We start from the raw sequence: 27423 nt of genomic DNA on the forward strand, positions 1-27423 counted from the left end.
TCCTTTGATCCTTGGATGCAGCTGAGCCGTCTCCTTGTGGCATCAACTTGGGATAAAACTCGGATGTGCATTAGCTACCGGATTAGGGGAATTCAATTACAAGGAAAACACAGTAGGCAGCGGTTATAATAGTCAAAGAGAACGAAACGATGCGAGTGCGGGGCCATAGTGAAAAAAGCAGCGACCCCGATTGAGGCAATTGAGATGAAAAAAGTCGTGCTATTGAGATATACGAACAGATATAGATTGGAGCCACTCAATATAATGTTTCCGGCTTGATCTGGCTTTTGAACGGCAATGCCGCTGGAATTGGCAGTAACGACAGAGGAATTGGCGGGGGCATTTGAAGAGGAATCCTGCCATTATATGCCCAGAGGACTGAGAACGGCTTGGTATGAGGCGGTCGCGATTAAGGTAGCCACTGTAAGGATTATGTTGCGAGTGGCCTCATCTTGGATGCCGAAAACATATGAGTACTTCTCATAGACGGTAAAGTTCCTTGCTAAAAAATTATGATAGAAAAGGGTAGAAGTGGATCTTCGGCCTAACCTCTTCGCAACATCTTCATCAAATGGAGCACTCACTTGGAAGATGTCCAGAGCTGTTCTGTTCAGGAAGTTCTTCACATTTACATTCGCATGTCCAATTAGAAGGTTGATGATCTGAAAGAATAGCTAATACTTGAATTGCTGTTGAAAAGCCAATTCCTCCGTCAAGGCCGCGATGAGCGGGGGGCACAAGAGGAGTCAGGGCTGTGCTGGGCGTCGGGTCAGATCCGGGTCGGAGCCAATTCGGGCTTGGCTCGCCGGTCGGCCAGTTGGTTGGGCCAATTTTTGTTTGAGAAGCTTAGTTTAGCTTGTGGGCCGGGCTGTTGTTTGTTAATGTTTAGTGGTTGGGCTAGGTTGATATCCCAGGCCGGGCTTAATGTCCTTTTGTTTTTTAGATTTGTTTTTTGGGGTCACCTGACTGGGCTCAGATGAGCCCAGTCCAGCCATGGACCTGAGCCAGTCCTGACTCGAGTCGGTTGCGGAGGATCCGTAATATAATATCAATAAAATTTAAAAATCTGAAAATTTTCGGAAAAAGATTTTATCTTTTCTAAAAATTAGGAAAAATCTTAGAAATTAGATCTTGAGGGATTTTCTTTTTAAATGTGCCAATCTTTGATCAATTTTTTTTTTTCATTCAAAATTGAACAAGCCCTTAAAGTTGTGATTTGTTTTAAGGACAAATAGTCGGTCATTATTTGTGCATTTATATTTCAATTATTATTTGATAAACACTTTCAATATATTAATTTAAAAACCCTCATAGCATTAATTTGACTTAACATCGAATACCTAAACATTGCGCAGGGTAAGGGTTTAGGAGAGCCCATGCTTAACTGAGTGCCTTGGGCACACCTTTAAGTAATACCCCTAAATTTATGTCTTTTCCTCTTCGGAAGGAAAAGTTAAGTGGTGGCAACTATATTCTTAGTATATCTCTTTTTAAAAAAATATACAAAATCAAGATATGTCGCTCTTTGCACTTGTGCATGTATGCTTTGTGCGTCCACCTCGCGCTTCATCATTTTATAAAATTGAATAAGGAAAAAGCTATTTGAAGTCCTCAATTCAAGCAAAGAGTAAAGGTCTCCAGGACGACGGAATCAATGGATGTCTCCATTACAGGCAGCAAAGTTGGATTCTTGCAAACCTTAAAACAAGAAACATAGATTAGACGCCCCAATGACAAGAAGTGTTAAAAATAAATAATACTTGTGAAATAAAAACCCTTCAATCCTTGACTTGTCTCCACGTCGCGTCGATTCGTCGCAGAACTATTTTGAGCTTTCTCGTCGCGTATATGAAGAGACTAAGCCAGCCGAGCCAAAAGAGAAGGAAAGCTGTTGCTAGATAAGATACTGCCGCCTTATTGGTTTTGGGAATTTGGAGTGTAAACGTAACCAAGTAAGAAAAGCAGAGAAACACGATAGGCAAAACAGCGGCACTGGCGAGACGGCGGTCCTTCAGTGTTAAAGCGCAGGCCCCGATTACGGCAATCGAGGCGAAAAAAGCCATGCTATTCATTATCGTGTAGCAAGATAGTTCATCACCGCTTAGGATAAGATCTCCGGCTTGATGTGGTTTTCCAAGAGCAATGCTGCTGGAATTGGCGGTAACAATAGTGGAATTGGCTTGGGGATCTGGAGAGGAGTCTTGCCAATATCCCTTCGGAGGAGCAAGCGCAGCTTGGTAAGTTGCAGCTGCAACTAAGGTTGACACTATAAGCACTGCTTCGCGACTGGAATTATCTCGCCTGCCAATCCAATTTCTGTACTTCTCAAGCAAGGTTAGTTCTGTGCTATAAAACGTTGATAGAGAAATTATAGTAGTAAAACGTCTTTCTTGATGTCCTATTTGGTGAAACCTCTCCACAACATCTGGATCACCGCTGGGATTTGCTTGGAAGATTTCCAGAGCTGTGTTACCTTGAAAGTTCTTTACATTTACGGTCATATATCCAATCAAGAGCTTGATGATCTGGAAGAAATGCAAAGGGAACAAAATGAAGTATGGTTCCCTTCAGTTTTCAATCACTGCTCTCTCATAAGCTTTGCCATTGTGCATAAAGTGAGCTCATGCCAAATAAATATAGAAGTTTGACGATGCTAGTGATGCAACAACGAATGTACAAAAGGGAAAAACCTTATTTATTAAATGCAAATTGTATGAACTAATATAATGAAGTCCACAATCTTTTTCAAAAAGTGCAATTTAGTCTTTACACTTAGAAATTATTCACGTAATAGTTAGGATGATGGCCCAAATAATTATGATTTTTCATTAAAGTTTGGGACTTAATAACATTAACTGAAAGGCTTGGGATTTAATTATATTTTGTACAAATGGTTTTGGCAATGAAGAGAAAGACTACCTTAGACAGGTGTGTGTGGGTGTCCATACATATATATATCCTCTATGCATAATATTCCTGTTCACAAATTGATTATCCTATGGTTGTGTCGGATTGTCCTTGTTAGGATCCATTTCACTAACTTCCATCTCGTACAATATCTTCGGGAGGACTGATTTTGAAAGAAGGAAAGAGATTTTGCTAATTCATAAGAAAAATGAAATGATAGAAAAGAATGAAGTAATCGTCGTATTAGGTAGGAGTGACTGACACAACAAGTTGGAAGAAATTACTCATTAAAAATTATCCAACTTGAAAGAGTTAGAGCACACTAAAAAATTATTTTTATTGGGGTTCGAAAAGAAACAATTTTAATCCTAGCTTTTCTTTCCTTTTAATAAACTATAAACAAGGTGATCTCTCTATATCACTGCCTTTCTTTTCTTCCTTTTCCTCTATATCCTCTAACCAAATCCTTGTTAAGCCAATTAAAATAAACACGAATTGGAAGCATCACAAGCTTAAAAATAGTTTTCCCACTTTTGAAGTGAAACTAAGGGCTTGTTTTGATAAAATTGAAAAGTAAGCACTAGTATTGATAATCTTACATGCTGACGATAGAAATAAAAAATTGTTTCTTGATAATTAAAAATACATAATTAAATTTGATTTATTTCTTACCAAACATGAAATTGTTGTTACTATTGATAGGTTTAACTATATAATTGGGAAGATTTTGATTACTATCAATTATATTGATTATTAAATTAAGTGAATGTTTTGGCTAAATCAAGTCTTTTAGGCCATATACTAATACAAATTTAATCTCATTCATTGCTAAATTTGTTATTTCAAGCACTCAATTTAATTTTTCAAACATGCCGATATGTGTGTATTAAATTAAACGAAAACAGTTAAAAACAATCGACATACTCATACAATCACTATCTTAATATGAGTACTTGACTTTTTTAATTATAAAAAAACACTACTTGTTGATCTAATTTTTACAACCCATCTGAATGGCATAAAAAGTCTATTAGATTTTTAGATGGTGAGTGATTTGGAGAGAAATGAAATGATTAGGTTAATCACTAAGGAAACAAATGAAGATGAAAAGAATGCATCCACCTGTGTGACAACTGACAACTACTCTTAATACTAGGGTAGAGCCAACCCTCCCCTAACCAAGTGCACGGGCAAATTGTCAAAGAGAAGTGGAAGAAGAAGATTGTCAGGGAAGGATCGAGGAGTAATAATCATCCCTCTTGATTCCTTCACTTCTCTCCAACAAATGAAACTAAAAAAGATGGTCCCTTTCAATTCTCCTCATTCAGAATGTTTTCAAAAACATTAACTTATTACCATCATATTTGTTCCTAGATAAGGTTTTGTCAAATTTAAGTATCGAACAAGAAAAGCATGGATAACCATGAAAACAATGAACTATATACCTCAGGCTGCTTTTCTGATGTAGCAATATGTAGGACGGTATCACCATATTGATCTTTGCAGTCCAAGATTCGCATCAGATGAACTCGCTTAAGCCATCCAAATAAAACCTTGAATGCTTCCGTGTTGCCTATCCTAACGGCAATGTGAACTGCAGTCTCGCATTGGTTCGTCAAGTCTTTGATAGATGATTCGCAAGCAAATAGGAATTCTGCCAAGAGATCTAGGAGCTCCTTGTTCTCTTGCTCATCGTCTCCTATTTTCCCAGCTACAAAATGCAAAGGGGTGATCCCACCTCGTCCTCGGACTCGAATCAACTCGGGATCGAGGGTCATCAATGCCCTCACAAGATGATAATGCTTATTTTGCAAAGCCAAGTGCATGGGACTATAACCCCCGTGATTCAGCTTTTCAGCGTACGATGGTTTCAAGGTGGCTATCTCCATTGCCACTTTAGTTTTCCCCTGGTCTGCCGCATCGTGCAGTGGAGTATTTGGGAAGGGGCCCTCGGATCCTTGATCTAAGAGATATATGTCCCCCTCAATTAATCTGTAAAGCTGATTAATATCATCAGCTGCTATTGCTTCTTGAAGGGCCATTGATTGAGGAGGAAATGTAGGAGAAGAGGGGCTTCACTCGTTGATGGTGGATGGAAGTAGGAGTAGCGAACTTGAGAACATCATATATAGGGTCATTGTTTATGATCTATCCTGTATGAACAATCCAATTGGTCGGGGGATCTTTCTCTTTAGAGAACTTCCACGTGAAGTTTGATATATCGGGAGAAACAATTCAATTGGTTGGGGGATCTTTCTCTTTAGAGAACTTGCATGCGAAGTTTCGTGATGCCGGGAGTCAAGTCGTCAATAAAAATTTAAATTACTTTGACAAGTGTAATTCATCCTTAACCAATAATTTGTGGTCCAATATTTTTTTTTTTTTTTTTTGTTAATATCGGTTTGGTGTAACATTAAAATAGCCTTAGCAGTTTCACAAAGATGGTATCTACTTAAAACCGTGAGAAGTATAAGAATTTCATTGCTTGAATTTTTCTAACAGCAAACTCAATAATCTGATTAGAGCCTTTATATATATATTTGAAGTCATCAAGTGGCCAAAATAAACATTTGACTCTTCAATTGACTAAATGCCCAATCTTAAGCCCTTTTCTACACCTATCTCTTTTACCATTGAGGATATTAAACCAATAGCTATAAGCCGGTGAGTCATTAGTGGGTTCTTCATCACTTGTTCCTCTTTAATGTAATTGGCAATTGAGTTTTCGTAATCGTATATTAGATGGATGCTAGTAGGAGTGAGCAATTGGACCAGTTCAATCCAGGATCCAACTTAAACAAGCTCAATCGGTTGCAAGTCAATTCACATGAGAATTGATTTTGATTTCCAAATAAAAAGATTGGAAACTGGCCTCAATCAAATTGGTTCTCAATTCTTTACGCTGAACCGATTGCTTTTACCGAAAAGCGGGCCTTGCAAGACAAAGTTCGAGGTTCAACCGGTTCACTGCTAACCTCAAGTGAATCTTTTACTCTTTTGTTAGATGCCTTGCCGCTCTCTCTCTCTCTCTCTCTCTCTCTCTCTCTCTTCAGCGGTTGGTCTCGACTTCATTCGCGATTTGCCACTCTCCTCTCCACTCCGAGGTCCACGTTGGGTTTTCTTTTCAATTTCTTCGTGCAATGGTATCTGAGCTAGTCCCGTGAATCCTTTTCGATTTCTTCGTCGATGCCATACACTGAAAGGTTTCTTGGAACGCTAAAGAACTCTTTTGAGGAGTGAAAATAAAAGATGCTTTTCGTACCTCTCAGTGCTCTCTCTTTTCGATTTCTTCGTGCAATGGTATCTGAGCTAGTCCCCTGCATCCTTTTCTATTTCTTCGTCGATGCCATACACTGAAAGGTTTCTTGGAACGCTGAAGAACTCTTTTGAAGAGTGAAAATAAAAGAGGCTTTTCGTACCTCTCAGTGCTCTCTCTTTTCTTTTGCTTTTATGTGTTTTGGTCTTTTGATGTGAGGTGGGTCACAAGTAGGGGTGAGCAAGCAGGAATTCGGTGTCTTTTACTGTGAATAGTCAATGTTGAGTAGTCAGAATGAGAGCCTGTATGGTAGAGTTGGTAGAGGTTCTTGTCTACTTTGGAGTGGAATTTTCCTTTCCTTGTGTGAAATTCGGATCTATGAAACAATGTGGCCTATAAGAAATCTTGGAGTGTTTTGACAATAACTGAGAGTTGGATGTGTTGTTCTTTGGCTGCGTCTTTTTTTCGGGAGGAATCGGGAGGAAGAAGGAGGAGGAAGGAGGAAGGAAAAAAAAATAATAAATAATAAAAATTTCTATTTTAAAAATATAAATTATTAAAAAAATCATTTTAAAAAAAAATATAAATAAATAAAATAAATTTTTGGTTAATTAAAATATTAAAATTCAATTTTTGATAATTTTTTTCGGGGAAAATGTTTGAGCTAAAATAAGCGGTGGAAAATATTTTCTACTCAAATTTTAGATTTTAGTAGAACACCTAGGAAAATAGAGTCATTTTCACAAATCAAACTTCACAGAAGTTTCTCTTTTAGCATTAAGTGAAATCTGTAAAGCAGAAGGAAGTTTCTGTTTCTTTTGCTCTTGGTATCTGAACAGTTTGAGATCTTGAATGCTTTCAACTGTAGTTAATGCTGTGATAAATAAGGATGAACTTGTTCTTGTACTTATATCAATGCATTTAATTGCTTATTAGAACCCTTCAGCCTTTGGGTTTGGATCTACTTTTTAAAAATTATTGCATGATTTGATACTTGAGGCGAATGGAATTACATAATTTTCTGGATATCATGACATCTTAGGATTCACGGGATAAATGGAAAGCTGTGGATAACAATCATTGACATCATTCTAAACCTTTACTGGACACATGGGATTGGCTTGCTAGAGGGAATACTTGGATCTCTTTTAAAGGATGAAACATGACTGCGTCCGTATATTGTCTCCCTCAAACTAAGTGTGAAATAAATAAATAAATAAAGACGTTGGCCGGTTCTCAGTTTATCCTAAAACCAGCCGGTCTGGTTCCAAGCTATTTCTAGGGTCAGTTTGGTTTCTAGTTCCAAAGACTAAGAATTGGCTTTACAGAATAAATTTCATATTTCTAGACCAGAACATAAACACCTTGAAACCAATCACTGCTAAATGCTATAATAGTTCATTTGCTTTTAATCTCAAAGCTTTTAACCCAAAAGATTTAGGAACTCTCGTGTACTACATATTGTTTTAGAACAAATAAAATATAACTCGAAATTAAATAACAGAGCTACTAGCTAATTTTGGGGATGGATAATATATTTAAATCTAAAAACCTAATATCCCATGACTATTAAAACTTGACTATCAGTTATAAAGGACCCATGATAGGAATATGATAACGAAAGGATGGATTCTAATGCTCAGCTGGAGAGACAGAGAGCGTGCTAAATAACGAAAATGAACTGCATAAAAGCATCACTTGATGAACTAGTTCATTGAGATGGCGGTTCGAGTACAATGAACAAAATGCTCATGGCACCAACTTCGCTTGCTCAAGATGATGAGGTGAGTATATAAGACTGATTGTCATGCATATCATAAAAAGCCACTATCATGATCAGGGAGCCAACATATATGCACAGTATTCTTTAAAACTAACAGTAACACTTTGCTTAAAGATGAGCCCTGCATCTCTAAACTCAAGTGAAGTACTGACTCCAACAAGTGACAAAATGATGCAGGAAAGTCCTGGGGATGCCGATGCTTGTTCCAATAGTCTGCTAGGTGAAGCTATATACACAATCTAACCCACCGAACTACTCTACTCTGAGTCCGAGTGAAGCGAATACAGTAAAATTTATAAAGAAAATCCAACCGATTTTAGAGGCTCGGCAAGCTTGCTGTTCTTAGCGTGCATAAAACTTGGGGCAAAAATTTGTCCAAGACAAGGTAGCACTAATGATGGTCGCCATTATTAGGATAGAGGGACGGTCGACATAGTGGAGCTTGTCACGTAGATCACTGCCAAGAATTGTCATCATTACATTGACGAGCAAATCTTTTAGCTTGTAGACTGAAGGGAGATGATTTTTTTTTTCTTCGTGGGATCAAGTGCAGGTGAGCCAACCGCCCCTTCTCCTATACCTGGCTGCTTCTCGCTCACCAAAGCGTGAACGAAGAAGAGGAGGTAAAGCTTTGATTAGAATGTGCCATTTAGTGGGAAAGACGGCGATCTTGGCGGTTTGATGATCGAGCTGTCATGCAAACAAGCCAGTTTCGTGTTATCATATACAAGAACAACTAAAATCAGATTGACATTTCTATGGTTCCCGTTAATAAGATTGTTCTTGAGCCTCAAGAGCAAGAAGTGGAAGTTTTTGAATTTCTTTTTCGAGAACCGGAGGATTTTGAGCTAAAGGGAAGAATCACAGGGTAAGCATTTTTTTCCATTGGGATGGAAGGATGATTTTGGAGAAAAGCCCCTCTCATGTTGATCTGAATTTACATAAATGTGAGATTTTGACAAAGAAATTTGAAGCGATAGAAAATCAAAAGAATTGCATAAGATCTAGAATTGATTTCATTATGCTAGAAAGTTTACAGAATTAATTGACGAATCGATGCTGAAGTTTTGGTTAGGATCTTTTCTTAAAGCGAGAATATTTTGATTGATTTTGCAGAGATGGCTCTGAATTCGAAGAGTATTGTAGTAGATTTCTTATCAGTTCAATTGCATGTAACTAATAAGAAGAATGTCTACAAGAGTAGTCAAAGTAAACACCACATGCGAATTAGTCCTTTGATCCTAGGATGCTGCTGAGCCGTCTCCTTGTGGCATCAACTCAGCATAAAACTCAGACTTGGGGAATTTAATTACAAGGAAATCACAGTAGGCAGCCCTTATAATAGTCAAAGAGAAGGAAACAATGCGAGTGAAGAGCCATAGTGAAAGAGCAGCAACCCCAATTGAGGCGATGGAGACAAAAAAAGCCGTGCTGCTGAGATATACGAACAAATGTAGATCGGAGCCACTCAATATGATGTTTCCGGCTTGATGTGTCTTTTCAATAGCAATGCCGCTGGAATTGGCAGCAACGACAGAGGAATTGGCCGGGGAGATTTGAAGAGGAATCCTGCCAATATGACCCGGAGGACTGAGAACGGCTTTGTAAGTGGTATTCACAATTAAGGATGCCACTATAAGGATTATGTTGCGAGCGCCTTCATCTTGGATGCTGAAAAAAAATGAGTACTTCTCAAAGAGAGTTAGTTCCTTGCTAAAAAACCGTGATTGAGAGAGGGTAGAAGATGATCTTCGGCATAGCCTCTTTGCAACATCTTCGTCAAAAGAAGCACTCACTTGGAAGATGTCCAGGACTGTTCTATTCGGGAAGTTCTTCACATTTACAGTCGTGAACCCAATTAATAGCTTGATGATCTGAAAGAATAGCCAACACTTGAAGTGTCGTTGAAAGGCCAATTCCTCCGTCAAGGTCGAGAGGAGCGGGGGGGCGCAAGAGGAGTCAGGGCTGTGTTGGCTGTCGGGTCAAATCCGGGTCGGAGCCAGGGGGGGGCGCCTTGTCTTGGTTGGGCCAATTTTTGTTTCATAAGCTTAGTTTAGTTTGTGGGCCGGGCTGTTGTTTGCTAATGTTCAGTGGTTGGGCTAGGTTGCTGTTCCAGGCCGGGCTTAATGTGTAGAGCTTTGTTTTTAGGGTCGCCGGACTGGGCTCATTCACTGAGCCCAGTCCAGCCATGGACCTGAGCCGGTCCCGACATGCGGAGGATCCGTAAAAAAGTCAGAAAATTTTGAAAAAGATTTTATTTTTTAAAAATTAGGATAAAGCTTGGAAATTAGATGTTGAAAGATTTCTCTTTTAGAATGTGCGAAAATCTTTGATATTTTTTTTTTCACTCAAGCCCTTAAGGCTTTAAAATAGGATGTGGTTTGTTTTTAGAGACAAATGTTAAATTATTGTTTGTGTATTTCTATTTCGATTATTACTTGATACGCACTTCAATATATTGATTAAAAACCCTCGTAGCGTTAATATGACTTAAGATCGAATAACCAGAAGCCGTGCTAGTAAGGGGTTAGGAGAGGTCATGCCTAATCGAGTGCATTGAGCACACCTTTAAATAATACCCCTAAATTAAAGTCTTTTCCTCTCCAAACCGAAAAATTAGGTGGCAGCAAGCCAGCAGCTATATTCTTAGTATTTCTTGTTTCAAGTTGTAATTTCTAGAAAAAGAGTTGCAACCGTGCTTATTTGTTGTGATTTATCAGGTCACTCGGTTTGCCTTTTCTTAGATATATAGAAAATCAAGATATGTTGCTCTTTGCGCTTTGCATCTATACGCTTTGTGCCTTTATGCTTTGTGCGTCCATCTTGCGATGTGTCGTTTCATAAATTTGGATAAGGAAAAAAGCTACTTGAAGTCCTCAATTCAAGCAAGAGTGAAGGTCTTCAGTCACGAATGAATCAATAGATGAGTCCATTACAGGCAACAAAGTTGGATTCTTGCAAACCTTAAGACAAGAAACATAGACTAGACGCCCCCACAAGAAGATGTGCTAAAGTAAGTAATACTTGTGAAATTACTTTGAACTCTTCAATCCTAGACTTGTCTCCACATGGCATCGATTCGTCATTGATCTCTTTCGAGCTTTACCGTCAAAAGAGAAATACCAAAGTACCTCTATATAATATCCTGCCGCTGCATCGGTTTTTGGAATTTGGATTGAAACCCTACAATAGTAAGAAATGCAGAGCAGGTAAACACGAAAGCGCTGGCCTTTAGTGTTAAAGATGAGGCGCCGATTGCGGCAATCGAGGCTAAAAAAGCCAGGCTATTGATCATCGTGTACCCAAATAGTTTCGAACGGCTCAGGATAAGGTCGTCGGCTTGATGTGGTTTTCCAAGAGCAATGCTGCTGGAATTGGCGGTAACAACAGTGGAATTGGCCGGGGGATCTAAAGAGGAATCTTGCCAGTATCCTTTCGGAGGAGCAAGCGTAGCTTGGTAAGTTGCTGCTGCAATTAAGGTTGACGCTATAAGCACTACTTCCGTGCCATAAAACTGTGATAGAGAGAGTATAGTAGTAAAACCATGTCCTTCAGGGTGAAATCTCTTCGCAACATCTGGATCACCACTGGGATCCCTTTGGAAGATTTCAAAAGCCGTGTTAACTTGGAAGTTCTTCGCATATATAGTTGTATATCCAATCAAGCGCTTGATGATGTGGAAGAAATGCAAAGGGAACAAAATAAAGTATGGTTCACAAGCTTTACTATTGTGCACAAAGTTATTTTTTAAATGCAAATTGTATCAACCAAAATAATGAAATCTAGAGTCTTTTTTAAAAAGTGCAATTTAGTCATTTCACTTATAAATTATTCACGCGATAGCTAGGAATTGCCCATGTCAGTCGTAACATAGGGAATTCCACAAAAGTGATGGCCCGAATGATTATGATTTTTCATAAAAGTTTAGGACTTATTCATGTCAACTAAAAGGCTTGGGATTCAATTATATTTTGTACATATGGCTTTTGCTATGAAGAGAAAGACTACCTTAGATAGGTGTATGCATTTGTGTGTGTATATATATTATATGCATATCATTCAATTGATCAAGCACTAATTTTCTCATCCACAAAGTAATTATTCTATGGTTGTGTCGAATTGTTTTTGTTAGCATCCATTTCACTAATTTCTATCATGTACAATATGTTCGGGTGGACTGATTTTGAAAGAAGGAAAGAGATTTTGCTAATCCATAGGAAAAACAAAATGATAAAGAAGAATGGATTGAGTTATCATTGTGTTAGGTAGGGGTGACTATGATGTAGCGAGTTGGAAGGAAAGTACTCATAAAAAATTATCCCACTTGAAAGATTTAGAGCACACTTAAAAATGAGTTTTACTGGGGTTTGAAGAGAAACAATTTTAGTCATAACTTTTTTCTCCATTTACTAAGCTATAAAAAAATGATCTCTCTATATCACTATCTTTCTTTTCTTCCTTTTCCTTCATATCCTCCAACCAGAACATTATTAAGCCAATTAAATCAAACTCAAATTAGAAGCATCACGAGCTTAAAATAGTTTTCCCACTTTTCAAGTGAAACCATGGGCTTGTTTTGATAAATTGAAAAGTAAGCGCTAGTATTGATAATCTTAAATGCTGACAATAGAAATTAAAAATTGTTTCTTGATAATTAAAAATACATCATTGAATTTGACTTTTTTATTAGCAAACATGGAATTGTTGTTACTATTGATAGGTTTAACAATATAAATTATATTGATTCCTAGATAAAGTGAATGTTTTGAATGAATGGAGTCTTTTAAGTCAAATACTAATACAAGTTTAATCTCACTCATTGCTAAATTTTTAATTTCGAGCACTTCATTTAAATTTCAAACATGCCAATATGTATATATTAAATTAAACGAAAAAATTTGAAAACGATCTACATACTCATATAATCACTATCTTAATATGAGTATTTGACTTTTTTTTATTATAAAAAAGCACTAGTTATTGACTTAATTTTTACAACCCATCTGAATGGCATAAAAAGTCTATTAAATGTTTGGATGGTGAGTGATTTGGAGAGAAATGAAATGATTACTTTAATCACTAAGGAAACAAATGAAGATAAAAAGAATGGATCAACCTATGTAAAAACTCCATTGAATACTAGGGTAGAGCCAACCCTCCCTTGATCAAGTGCACAGGGAAATTGTCAAATTGAGAAGTGGAAGTAGGAGATTGGCAGGGAAGGACTAAGGAGTAATAACCATCCCCTTGATTCCTTTTCTTCTCTCCGACAAAAGAAATCAAACAAGGTGGTTTCTTTCATATCTCCTCATTCTAAATGTTTTCTAAAACCATGAACTTACTACCATTATATTTGTTCTTGGATAAGATTGTGTTGAATTGAAGGATCAAACAATAAAAGCACAAATAACCACGAAACTGATGAACTATACCTCGGGCTATCCTTCAAACGTGGCAATATGTAAGATAGTGTTACCATTTTGGTCTTTCCTGTTCAAGATTCGTGTTGGACGGACTCATTTGAGCCATCCAAACAAAATCTTGAATGCTATGAGGTTGTGGTTCTCGGCAGCAATATGAACCACTGTCTCGCATTGACTCGTTAAGTCTTCGATGAACAACTTGCAAGCATATAGGAATTAGGCCAAGAGCTCTAGTTCATTGTCTCCATCTTTCCCGGCAACATAATGTAAAGGGGTGATCCTACTTCGTCCTTGGATTTTGATCAACTCGAGGTTGAGGTTCATTAGTGCCCTTGCAATGTGATAATGCTTGTGTTGCAAAGCCAAGTGCATGAGGTTGTAACCGTTTGGATCTAGCTTCCAAGCAAATGATGGCTTCAAGATGGCCACCTCCACGGCCACTTGGGTTCTTCCAGCCGCTGCAGCAATGTGTAAAGGAGTATTTGGGAAGGGGTCCTTAGGTACACAATCTAAGATTTTTATTCTCTGCAATTAACCTATGTAGCTCATCAACATCATCATGTTCTATAGGTTGTTGAAACCGAGGGTCCATTATTTGAGGAGGAAGACGTAGGTGCTGAGGGGGTTTGCTCATTGATGATGGATGGAAGTAGGAGTAGCGAACTTGCGGAATCATAAATAGTGCCTTGGTCAACCAAAGTTTAATTAGGCGACTCATTGTTGATGATACATCCCGTAGGAACAATGCAACTAGTTGGGGATCTTTCTATTTAGAGAACATGCATGCGAAGTTTCTTAATGCGTGAGCCAAGTCAATGTGATAATATAAGTTAATCCAATAACACTAAATAATCCTAAGCCAATAATTTGTCGTCTGAATTTGTTTTTATTTTTACTTTTATTGTCGTTGGTTGTCATTTCTCCTCAACTACTTGAAGCCGTGTTGTATAGCAGCAGAGGCCGTCTTGATGAATCACAACTACAGCCGACAAGGTACGCAATGATGGTAACTCCAGCAATGGCGAATGCAATATTTGATTGGAGCTTTGATTTTTAAGTCCTTAATTGAATAATGGCCCAAATCTCAAAGTCATGCTCCTAAGCTTATCCATATTACCGTCCAGAAGATTAAATCATAATAAAATGCTGGTTAGTCATTTGTGAGTTTTTCATCACCTGTTCTATTTGATGTAATTGGCAATTAAGTTTTCCATAAACATAAATTAGACGATATTAGGGAAAAGCAATTGGGCCAGTTCGATTCAGGAATCGAACCAAACAGGCCATACCAGTTCTAGGCCAATTCACACGGAGACCAATTTGGTTTTCGGATGAAAAAGTTGGGAACGGGCCTTGTCCCACTCGATCCCATTTCTATACCCATAACCGGTCATCCGGAAATTAACCTCGCAAGGCAGGTTCTCTCTTTTCCTCACCTGTGTCTCTCACACTCGAACTCTCTCTCAGATTTGTCAAGTAATCTTTGTCGCCACACGATCGCGCCTCTTCAGGTGGCTCAATCTCTACTTCATTTGCGATTCGTCACTCTCCATCCCGGCACTCTAGCTGCTTGATCTCAGATTTGTTTGCGATTTACACTCTCCTCTCACACTCGAGGTACTCTCCCTTTGTCAGTTTCGTTTTCGATTACTTCTTGCGAGGAGCACTAGCGTGGTGGGGTTAAGGGTCAAGATTTTAGTTATTTAGTGTCGATGCCTTATGCGGAAAGGTTTCATGGAAAGCTGAAGAACTCTTGCCACTTGAACACTGGCTTTTCGAGAGAATGACTTTTGAGGAGTGAAAATGGTGCTTTTCTTACCTCTCAGTGCTCTCTCTTTTCTTTGCTTTAGCTTTTCTGTTTTTGTTGTTACTGATCAAAACAGTAAACAAGAAAATAGAAAACCAGAAGCTATATTTTTGTGATGAGGAAAGAAGCGCAGAGAAACAGAACACAAACTTGCATACGTCTGTTCTAAAGGAAACTGTCAAGTACATGACAACTTAAACAAAGCAAAAACTGCTCACGTACGTGCAACACATAACTGCACATAAACGTGCTATTAACTTCCTAGAAAATAGCAAAAACACTAAATAAATAACTAAATTAAACTTGGCTGTTTTTAATAAAAAACAGAGTAAAACAGAGCAGAAAACAGAACATAAAACAGCAGAAAAACAGAGTAAAAAACCAAAACAGAAAATAGCAACTGAGACATTATAATCCAACAAACTCCTCCTTGGATCAGTTGCTGCTGCATACACCAATTTTCTTTCTTAATACTTCAAATCTTCCAGCTTGAAGTGGTTTTGTGAACATGTCTGCAAGTTGATCTTCAGATCTGCAATAGACCAACTTAACTTCGCCACTTTGTTGCACCTCACGCGAAAGAAAAATTTGACTTTGAAATGCTTGGTTTTGCCATGGAAAACTGGATTCTGAGATATTGCTAAAGCGGCCTGATTATCCACATTAATTTCAATGCAATCACTGGAATTCAACCACAAATCCTTCATTATCTTCTTTAGCCACAAAGCTTGATTTGCAGCTGCAGTAGCTGCTATAAACTCAGCTTCTGCAGTAGACTGAGCTATAGTTTCTTGCTTTTTAGAACACCAGGAGAAACAAGCAGAACCAAGACTGAAACAATACCCAGACGTACTTTTCATGTCATCCACGGAACCAGCCCAGTCACTATTAGAAAATCCTTGTAAATTAAACTTCTAACTTTTCTTAAACTTCACACCAAAGAACAATGTTCCTTTGAGATACCTCAAGACCCTTTTGTTGCAATCAAATGTAACCGACTAGGACTACTCAAAAAACCTGGATAAAACACTCACAGCAAATAGAATATCGGGTGCGGTTCTTTTGTAAGATACATGAGACACCCAATCAGACTTCTATACATAGAAGCATCTCATCAGCATCTGTTCCATCAATCTTCGCAACTTTTCTTTAGCAGCCATAGGAGTGCTTACACTTCGACAATCTTCCATCGAAACTTCTTTAGAATTTCTTTTATGTATTTTTTTCGACGGATGAAGATCTCATATGAAGCCGTTTGACTTCCAAACCCAAAAAATAAGCCATCTTTCCCAAGTCGACATCTCAAAACTGCAAATAGATCTTGCTTCACATTCTCTATCAATTCCATATCATTCCCCGTCACTAATAGATCATCTACATAAAGTGACAGAATTACAACACTGTGATTCACCTTCTTGACATAAAGAGTGAACTCACTTAAGCTTTTCACAAAACCAAAATCTTGCAAATATCAATCTATCTTCCCATACCAAGCTCTTGAGCCTACTTCAGTCCATATAGAGCTTTTTTCAACCTGTATACACTCTCTTCTTGCCCTTTGATACTAAAGCCTTCAGGTTGTTCAACAAAAATCTCCTCCTCAAGCTCTCCATTCAGAAATGCAGACTTGACATCTAACTGAAATATAGGCCACCCCTTCTCTGCTGCAATAACTAACAGTAACCTTATTGTATCAAGTCGTGCAACAGGAGCAAATGTTTCAGAATAGTCTACTCCCCATATTTGTGCATAGCCTTTCACCACCAGTCTAGCTTTGTGTTTATTGACAGAACCATCAGGATTAAGTTTTGTTCTAAACACCCACTTAACCCCAATCACATTCTTATCAGATGGTTTGTCAACAAGCTCCCATGTGTGGTTTTTCTGGATCATTGCAATATCCTCTTGCATTGCTGCAATCCACCTCTGATCCTCCTTAGCTTCCATAAAGTTAGATGGTTCGAGCATTGCCACATTGCTTCTTTCATAGATTTCAGCAAGTGACCTTGTGCCCCTCATTGGTAAATCATCCACTTTGTCTTCCAATCCATCTATAACTTCATCAACCTCTACATCCGTTGCAGGTTGTTTTTCTTTGCTTTTCCGCACTCCTTCCTTCCATCCAATTCCACTCATCTTCCTCTAGAAAAACAACATCTCTCGCTTACTGAGTCACCTTTTCTGTCATAGGGTGAAAATTTTTGTAAGCCTTTGATTGGAGACTGTACCCAATGAAGATTCCCAACTCTGCCTTCTTATCCAGCTTGTCCCTCTTGACCTCAGGAACATGAGTGTAACACAAACACCCAAAAACCTTCAAATTTTTCATAGAAGGTTTAACACCATACCAGACTTCAAAAGATGTTGACCTCTTTAAGGCCTTTGTGGGCAATCTGTTCAATAAGAACACTGCAAAGATTAGTCAGCCCGAACTTCTTAGGCAACATCTTCTCCTGCATCATACATCGGCCATCTCCATAATACTTCTGTTTTTCCTCTCATGACCCCATTCTGTTGAGGTGAATAGGAGCAGTGAACTGCTGCACGATTCCGCTTGCTCACAATTCAACTTAAACTTGTGAGCGGTATACTCGAACCATTATCAGACCCGAGCATTTTAATTTTCTTCCCACTCGATTCTCAACTAAGGCTTTAAACTTCACAAACACATCAGCAACTTCAGACTTGGCTCGCAGAAAATAAATCCAACTCATCCTAGTCATATCATCGGTGAAGGTAATGAAATACCCGCTACCATTGAGAGAAGACTCGGACATAGGTCCACATAGATCCGTGTGGACTAATTGCAGCTTTTCACATGCTCTCCGGCCTCCTCCTTTGAAAGGAAATTTGGCTTGCTTGCCAAGAAGACAAGTTTTGCACTTTGTGGAAATTCCTCCTCCAAACTTGGCAAGTCATCTCGCAAGCTATTTCTCCGCATAAACGACATGCTCTTCCCGTGAACATGCCCAAGTCTTTTTATGCCATATCTCTGCATTTTCTTCTTTGCACTTTAAAGCCATTTGTTGCATCTCTTGTGGCTGGAACATGAAACTCTTGTCCTCCATTGGAATTCTTAGCACTTCTTTGCTATCCGCATTATTGATAAGACATTCCTTCCCTTCGAACTTCACTTTATAGCCTTCTCTCAACTAGTTGACCAACACTTAACAGATTATGGTCAATATTTGGCACAAAAAGAACATCACCGATCAGCTTCACCTCCCGATTTCCTTCAATAGCCACCGAACCCTTCCCTTGCACTTCTATATACCGTCCGTTGCCAATTCGACTCGGACTGACCGACTGTCTAGATTCCTAAACAGTTCGAATTGATCATATGATTGGTACAGCCACTATCCACCAGCCATGCATCATTCCCAACAAAAGATTCAGAAAAAGAAGCTACAAACAAGTGCTCTTCCTCAGTTTCATTCACTGCTACCTGGGCTTTTCTTGCTTGCTGGTAATTTTTTTCTTTGTAGATGGCTTCCATGTGACCCAACTTGTGACATCTTCCGCATCTAGCATCGAGCTTTCTCCAACATCTAAAAACTTATGATTAGTTCCACCACAGTATTGACAAGGCTTTTTGTTCATCTTCCATTTGCTAGATCCACCGGAATTTCCTTCTTTTGCTACAAACTTGGAGTCACTAGCATTTTCTCTGGACTGAATCCATTTCTTCCCTTTGCCTCCATCATTTGATTTCACTCTAGCTTGCAGCGCACCTTTCCCTCTACAAACTCTTCTCTTCTCATCGGTCTTCGTGCTCCCGTGTCTGCAGAGCATTTAACAATTCTGCAAGTTTTATATCGGTAAGTCTCTTGTATTTTCCAGAGACGCTATGGTGGCTTCGAACTTCTCTGGAAGAGACACCAGGATCTTCTGAACAAGCCTTTCATCCTTCAAGTCAGTCCCTAAAACTCTGATTTTTTCAGCTATCCCAACCAACCTATCAGAGTACTCCTTCACCGACTCGAATCTTTCATCTGTTGTCTCTCAAATTCCCTCAAGAGATTCAGCACCTTCATGCCTCTTATCTTCTCATCTCCCTCGTATTCATCCTTCAAGAAATCCCATATTGCCTTTGCAGAATCACATCTCATGATCCTTGTGAAGATAGTGGGTGAAACAAGCAGCGTCTGAGACATGACTTTGCCTTGGCCTTCCTTGTGATTCTCTCTTTATGGTACTTTATCTGATTCAAGGTTGGATTGTCTGGAAGTGGAGCAATCTCATAATCATCCTCCACAGCCTCCCACAAATCATGACCCTCCAAAAATGCCGTCATCTTGACAGCCCATGCTTGATAATTCTCTCCAAAGTAAATACTTGGAGAAGCCATCGCAGAAACCACTCGACCCTGTCTCCATCACCCTTTAACTTCTTTACACTTCGATACTTGCTTCACTTCACAGTCCCTCAAGATCATATACGCTCGATACCACTGTTGTTACTGATCAAAACAGTAAACAAGAAAATAGAAAACCAGAAGCTATATTTTTGTGATGAGGAAGAGAAGCGCAGAGAAACAGAACACAAACTTGCATACGTACTTTTCTAAAGGAAACTGTCAAGTACATGACAACTTAAACAAAGCAAAAACTGCTCACGTACGTGCAACACATAACTGCACATAAACGTGCTATTAACTTCCTAGAAAATAGCAAAAACACTAAATAAATAACTAAATTAAACTTGGCTGTTTTTTAATAAAAAACAGAGTAAAACAGAGCAGAAAACAGAACATAAAACAGCAGAAAAACAGAGTAAAAAACCAAAACAGAAAACAGCAACCGAGACATTATAATCCAACAGTTTTTTGGTTTTTTAATGTGAGGTGGGCCTCGAGTAGCGGTGAGCAAATTGGAATTCGGTGTCTTTTTACAGTGAGTAGTTATTATGTGAGTCCGTGTGGTAGAGTTGGTAGAGGTTCTCATCTAATTTATAGTGGAATTTTCCTTTCCTTGCGTGAAATTCAGATCTGTGAACTATACAAGACTGTCAATAGTTCTTTTTTTTTTTTTTTTTTTATTCCCCTTTTTTCCTTCTTCTGGGGCCAAAACGAGCCTCACAGAAGCTTCTCTTTACGTTCAGCGTCAGGTGCAATCTGTATAGAAGAAGCAAGTGTTGTTTTTCTTTTGTTTCTTTTGCTCTGGGTATCTGAATAGTTTGGGATCTTGTGCTTTCACCTGTAGTTCGATGATGTCATATGATATTTAAGGAACTTGTTCTTGTACTTATGTCAATGCATCTATTCACTTTTTAGAACCCTTCAGCCTCTGGGCTTTGAATCTACTTTCTAAAAACCATTGCATGGTCTAGCGCTTGAGGCGAATGGAATTACATATTTTTGAGGATATCATAACATCTTGGGATTCATGGGATATTAGTTTTAACATGATAGATTCCATATTTTTAGCCTAAATACTATATGGTTTTTAATCTCATAGCTTTTAATGCAAAATATTTAGGGACTCTTGTGAACTACATATTGTTTTAGAATACAATGTAATCGTAACACAAAATTAAATAATATAGCTACTAGCTAATTTTGGGGATGGATTATGTATATTAACATCTGAAGACCTCATGTATTATGATAATTAAGACTTGACCTTTAGTTATAAAAGACCCATGATAGGAAAATGATAGTGAAAGGATGGATTGTAATTCTTAACTGGAAAGACAGAAAGCCTGCTAAAGAACGAAAATGAACTGCATAAAAGCATCACTTGGTGAACTCATTCATTGAGATGGTGGTTCGAGTACAGCGAACAAAATGCATATGGCACCCGCTTCGCTGGCTCAAGACGATGAGGTGAGAACGAGACTAATTGTCATGCATATCATAAGAAGCTACTATCATGTTCAGGGAGTCAACGCATGTGCAAAGTACTCTAAAAATATCAGTGACACTTTCCTTCAGGACCAACCCTGCATCTCTATACTCAAGTAAAGTACCAAGTCTGGCAAGTGATGCCGGAAAGTCAAGGGGATACCGCTGCTTGTTCTGCTAGGTGAAGCTCTGCACACAATCTAATCCACTGAACTACTCTACACTGAGTCTGGGGGCAGCAAATACGGTAAAAATTTTAAGGAAATTACTGCAGTTAATATTAAATAACAGGTGGTAATCACTATCAAAGGAAGAGCAAGAATGGAGAAGAAGCCATGTCAGTCAATCAGCAACTGCAGTATCTTTGCGTAGCACGTCGCCTATTTGAGCTTAACTAGTACAGCCATGGTGGAGCTTGTCATAAAGATTACCGCCAAGGATTGTGACCATCACCGTTTGTCTTAAAGAGTTACACGAATTCGTTGCAAGGTTCTCTGTTTTAATTGATAACTTGGGAAATGTTACTGCAGATGTAAATCACTTCTTTATTCGCACGTACGTATGCAAATATATACAAACAAATTTTTTAGCTGGTAGAATCAATTGCTGGATGGATCTAAAGGTTTGGTTGGGATATTTTCTTAAAGCCAAAAATTTTGATTCATTTTGCAGATATGGTTCGGAATTCTACGAGGATTGTACAAGATATGCTATGTCAGATGACCGACATTCTAAAAACTCAAGGTCAAGCCTATTTCTTTTTTCAATAAATAGAGAACGTTGTGGGGGTATCGTAAGATTAGATATTTGAAAATTTTAGTATTTTGAAATTTGATATTTCATTCTTTGATTAGGTTAGCTTGGGATGTCTCTAGTATACAGTATTCGAATTCATTGTTTTTTATTAATTTAACTTTCTAAATGCATTATGATATTTTATCATTGATTGTAAGATACCATAGGATCTAATTGCTTTTTAGGTTTAGCTACGATTTTGTTATATTATCGGCATTTCTTTTTTCTGTTACATTATTGAGTAGTGAACTTCTTAAAAAGGGTTGCGAGAGTGTATTTTTGTCGTGTTTTATGGGATCAGGCAGTTTGCCTCGTTTCAAAATTATAGAAAATCGAGACATTTCTCTTCAGACGTTTTGTACTTGCAAACTTTGTGTATTCATGTTTATTCAATTCTTTTCGTTTCCATTGCGTCATAATGGATTAGCATTCGGAAAGCCAAATCCCAACTTCAAGCAAAGATTAAAGGTCTATTGGCATTAAGGAATTAAAAGATGAGTACATTACATGCAACTAATAAAAAGAGTATATTTTGCAAACCTCACTTGCGACAGGAATAGTTAAAGTAGATAATACTTGCGAACTATTTCTGATCCTTCGATCCTCGCAAGCTGCCGACGCATCCCCTTCTGGCATCGATTCTGGATAGAACTCGGTAGTGCTTCCACCACACATAAAGGGGGAGGAGCAACATGGTGAGTAACGAGCACACATAAAATCCAAATAGGATCCCTGTTATGAGGTTATCGGAATTTGGTATTTCCATTGTAATAAAAACAAAGTAGGTAAAGCCGAGAAGCACTAAAGAAATGTAAACCATTAAAGTGTCGGGGAAGAATTTAATCGCGGTGGCCCAAACCGTGCCGATGGAGGCGGTAAAAACTAAGCTGTTGAGGATAGTAAACCACCATAGACCAACGCCACTCAAGATAAGATTTCCGGCTTGATGTGGTTTTCCAGTAACAATGCTGCTGGAATTGGTGGTAACGACAGTGGAATTAGGGGTAACGACAGTGGAATTGGCTGGGTTATTTGAAGAGGAATCCTGCCAATATCCTCCCGGAGGAGTGAAAGCGGATTGGTAAGTGGCAGTCAAAATCAAGGTAGACACTATAAGGACTATTTTGCAAACTTTTTCGTTTTTGGTGCCAAAATACCCTGCACACCTCTCGAGCACAGTTAGTTTCATGCTAAAATACTGTGATAATGAGAGAGTAGGAGTATAATCTCTTGTTTGATGTTCTTCACGGCTTAACCTTTTCTCAACATCTTGATTGCAATCAGAATTCTCTTGGCAAATTTGCAGAGCTGTCTTGTGCTGTAAGTTCTTTGCATGAACGTTCGTATACCCAATCAGTAGATTGATGATCTGGAAGAAATGCAAATGAAACAAAATGAAATATGTATTCCTTCAGTTTCAATCATTGCTATGTGACTAAGCTTTATCATTGTGCACAAAGTGACCTCCTGCCATATAAGTTTGAATGATGCTATGGATATATGTACAAAAGGAAAATGTTTACCAAACCTTATTTATCAAATGCCGTCAGTTCAATTAATGTAATGAAGTCTCATATCTTTCTCGAAAAGTGCAATTCAATCCTTTTACTTGAAATTATTTATGTCATAACTAGAAATTGCCCATGTGAGTAGTAATATTGGCGAATTTTGCAAAAGTGAGGACCCAAAATATCATATTTTCCTATAAGTTTAGGACTTAATTAAGCCAACTGAATGTTTATAATTACATATTGTAAATGATTTTTAAAGTGAGGAACCGAAATGATTTTTGTAAATGATTTTGCTAAGATTCAACTGAATAGGGAGTAATTCTCACGTCCATGAAGAAATTATTTTATGGTCAAGTTGGATTGTCCGTGTTAGCTTCAATGTCATTAACTTCTATCTCGTAGATGGACTGATTATGAAAGAATAAAAGAGATTTTGCTAATCAATAGGAGAAATACAGTAATAGAAAAGAATGGATTAGGTTAATGTTTTGTTAGACAGGAAGACAGGAGTGATTACGATGAAAAAAGTTGAAAGGAAATTCTTCATCCAAAACCATCTGACTTGGAGTTACTTAGAGCTCAATAAAAACGAAGTTTCATAGGGTTCGAAGGGAAATAATTTTAATAATATCTTTTCTCTCCACTAAATAAACTGTAAACAATGTGATCTCTGTATCGCTCCAACCGAAAACGTTGTTGGGCCAATTAAAAAAAGAACTCGTAATAGCATCAGGAGCTCAAACTAGTTTTTGCACTAGCAGCCTTGAAATGAACTATGGGCTTGTGCTAAAACAGAAAAGTACAACGCTGAAAGTATAAGATGACCATGAAAAGTACATCACTGAATACGATCAACTTCTTAATGTTAGTATTTGATTTATTTCTAAAGCAAAAGAAAAACAGTGCTTGTTGACCTAATTTTCACGACCCATCTGAATGGCATATAAAGTCAACTATATATGTATGGATGGTGGGGTTTGGAGAGAAATGAAATGATTAATCACTATGGAAACAAACGAAGATAAACGAATGGATCAACCTGTAAAAAACGTACTGAATATACGGGTGGAACCCACTCTACCATGACCTTGTGCACGGGAAAATTTTCAAGAAGAGAATCGGAATTAAAAGATTGGGAGGGAAGGAATGGTATCCATCCCTCCCATAATTCCTTTTCTTCTCTCCTACGAAACAAACCAAACGAGGGGGTTCCGTTCAAGTCTCTTCTCTTCGAATGTTTCTAAAACCATGTATTTTCAGTCCCTACCATGTCATTACCATAACAATTGTTCTTGGATTAGATTATGTCGAATTCAAGGACTGAACAATACAAGCACGTACAACGACGAAATCAATGAAGTATATCGGCATGAACTATACCTCAAGTTGCTGCTCTTCGGATACAGCCACAGGAAGTTGCTGCTGTTCGGATACAGCCGCAGGAAGTTGCTGCTGTCCGGCCTGAAGTTGCTGCTGTCCGGATACAGCAATATGTAAGACAGTATTACCATTTTGGTCTTTCCAGTTCAAGATTCTTTTTAGATGAACTCGCTTAAGCCATCCAAGCAAAATCTCAAGTGCTTTGGTGTTGCCCTTCTTGACAGCAACGTGAACTGCAGTCTCACACTGGTTCGTCAAGTCTTCAATGGACGATTCGCAAGTAGACAGGATTTCTGCCAGGAGTTCCTGGAGCTCCTCTTGATCCTGCATTTTTTCCCCAGCTACAAAATGTAAAGGGGTGTACCCTTCTCGTCCTCGGACTCGGATCACTTCAGGGTTGAGGGTCATCAGTGCCCTCGCAGTGTGATAATGCTTATTTAGCAAAGCCAAGTGCATGGGGCTATAACCCCTGCAATTCAGCTTTCGAGTGAACGACGGCTTCAAGGTAGCTATCTCCATGGCCACTTTAGTTTTCCCCTTCTCTGCGGCATTGTGTAGTGGAGTATTTGTGAAGGGGTCTGCATCATCTAAGAGATTTTTGTTCCTCTCAATTAAGCTGTATAGCGTATCAACATTATCAGCTGCTATTGCTTCTTGAAGGGTCATTGTTTGAGGAGGGGATTGTAGCAGGCTATGAAGCACGGACGCGCTCGGGAACCTTCCGTGTCGTGTCGGACACGTGGTCAACTTTTCTCGACACGCGAGTCGGAGCGTGTCCGAGCAAGAGGCTGGGCTTCTTGAGCGGATCTGCAAGCGTGAAGGGAGAGTGAATCGTTGGCGATGGAGGGTGAAGACGAGGCGAGGGAGAGGAAGCAAGGCTGCAGAGGCGAGGCCGCGACGGTGAGGCCGCGACGGTGAGAGAAGGCTGGAGGAAGAGAGAACCAGGCGGCCGAGATGGCCGCGACGAGAGGACCGGAGACAAGGCTACGACCGCAAAGAGAGAGGAGAAGCAAGGCAGTGAGCAGCTACAACGAGGTGACCAAGAGAGAGTAGGGATTGAGAGGAAGAGGATCGTGCAAATGGAGGAGGGAGCGGCCGTTTTCCGAGAGTTTTCAAGCTGCTCTCGAAGGGTTTCTAAAAGATAGGATGGGTGCCGTGCAAGGAGGATGAGCAGTGAGCACAGAAGGAGGAGGAGGCTACGATTTAGTTTTCGAAGGAGGGGGTGCCGTAAAGGAGGAGTCAAAGGGGGATGAGGCAGCTAGGTTTAGGTTTCCAAGGAGTGCAGAAAAAAATTTAAAACTAAGGTACCATGCATTTGGGTTTTCAAGGAAGAGAAGGAAAAATAAAAGTAAAATATGATGGTGCCAGAAGAGCCAAAAACAAATTAAAATGGGATGCTCGTCCTGGGCGGGATGACCCTTTTTCTTTTCTTTTTGGAGGGAGAGGGTGGAGAGTGATTTTAAAAAAGAAAAAAAACGAATAATGTTGAACAATAATAAATTATGATCATCATGAAAAATTATAAATTTATTTAAATAAATTGACTCTACTCTTTATTTTTGAAATAATTATATGTATATATAAAAATATTTATTTAATATTTAACGTGTCGGAATTCTCTGCTTTTTTAGAAATGACGTGTCGCGTGTCGTGTCGTGTCGCGTGTCACGTGTCGCGTGTCGGTGCTACATAGGTAGCAGGAGAGGGGATTTGCTCGGTGATGATGATGGATGGAAGTAGGAGTAGTGAACTTGCATAATCATAAATAGCGCCATGGTCAACGCAATTTAATAAGGCGAGTCATTGGTTATAATTTATAAAGAAGAAAAAACGCAACTAGTTGGGGATCTTTCTCTGTCGGAGAAATTATATGCGAAGTTTCACAATGTGAAAGCTCAGTCAGCAAGAAAATTTAAATTAATCGAAGAAGTCTAATTAAACCTAAACCTAGTGATTTCTGGTCTGATTTTTTTTTTTTTTAATATCATTTGGGGTCATTTCTCTGCAGCTACATGAAGCTGTGGGGAATAGCAACTAAGGCTGTCCTTGATAAATTATTACTACACCCGTGAACGCGCTTGTCATTTGGGTAATCTGTGGTAAAATAAAGCATAAGCTTTCAATGCTCGACTTCCACTAACAGCGAACTCGATAATCTGATTATAGCCCTTTAAAAAAAATTTAAGTCATCAAGTGGCCAAAATAAAAACTTTTTGACTCTTTAATTGACTCAAACCCCAAACTTAAGCCCTTTTATTACACTTATCTCAATTACTGTTGAGATGAATAAAACCAATATATATAAATTGGAGTCACTAGTGGGTTCTTCATCACTTGTTTCTCTTTAATGCAATGGCGACCGAGTTTTCCATAATCATTCATTTTACCCAAAAATATTGGGAACCGGTCTTGACCAATTCGGATGTCAATTCTATACCCTGAACCATTCATTTTATCGAAAGACTGACCTTGCAAGACAAAGTCCTAGGTTTCAACTGGTCCACTGCTAATCCCAAGTTAATCTTTCTACTCTTTTTTCAGATGCCTTGCCGCCTCTCCCTTTCCGCGGCTCGATCTTGACTTCGTTCGCGATTCGACCCTCTCCTCTCCGCTCCGAGATACTCTCTACGTTGGGTTTCGTTTTCAATTCCCTCGTGGGATGGCATCTAGCTAAATTTCCTCCGCCATCTACGGCATAATCCCCTGAATCCATGTGAGG

The 27423-nt window shown here is 38.8% G+C and overlaps 2 protein-coding genes across 2 annotated transcripts; both read right to left on the reverse strand.

Annotated features, from left to right (window-relative positions):
• Positions 1-1761: 1761 nt before the first annotated feature.
• On the reverse strand, positions 1762-4956 carry LOC108958974 (ankyrin repeat-containing protein BDA1-like). The gene is made up of 2 exons (XM_039311297.1): positions 4353-4956; positions 1762-2525 (listed from the first exon to the last, which is right to left on the reverse strand). The coding sequence occupies exons 1-2, from the start codon at positions 4947-4949 to the stop codon at positions 1779-1781; spliced, it is 1344 nt and encodes a 447-aa protein (XP_039167231.1). The 5' UTR covers positions 4950-4956; the 3' UTR covers positions 1762-1778.
• Positions 4957-22263: 17307 nt separating this feature from the next.
• On the reverse strand, positions 22264-25467 carry LOC104442786 (ankyrin repeat-containing protein BDA1). The gene is made up of 2 exons (XM_039311447.1): positions 24705-25467; positions 22264-23182 (listed from the first exon to the last, which is right to left on the reverse strand). The coding sequence occupies exons 1-2, from the start codon at positions 25368-25370 to the stop codon at positions 22397-22399; spliced, it is 1452 nt and encodes a 483-aa protein (XP_039167381.1). The 5' UTR covers positions 25371-25467; the 3' UTR covers positions 22264-22396.
• Between the last annotated feature and the right edge of the window lie 1956 nt (positions 25468-27423).

This window comes from Eucalyptus grandis, chromosome 4 (assembly GCF_016545825.1).
Source record: "Eucalyptus grandis isolate ANBG69807.140 chromosome 4, ASM1654582v1, whole genome shotgun sequence".
Taxonomy (NCBI): Eukaryota; Viridiplantae; Streptophyta; class Magnoliopsida; order Myrtales; family Myrtaceae; genus Eucalyptus; species Eucalyptus grandis.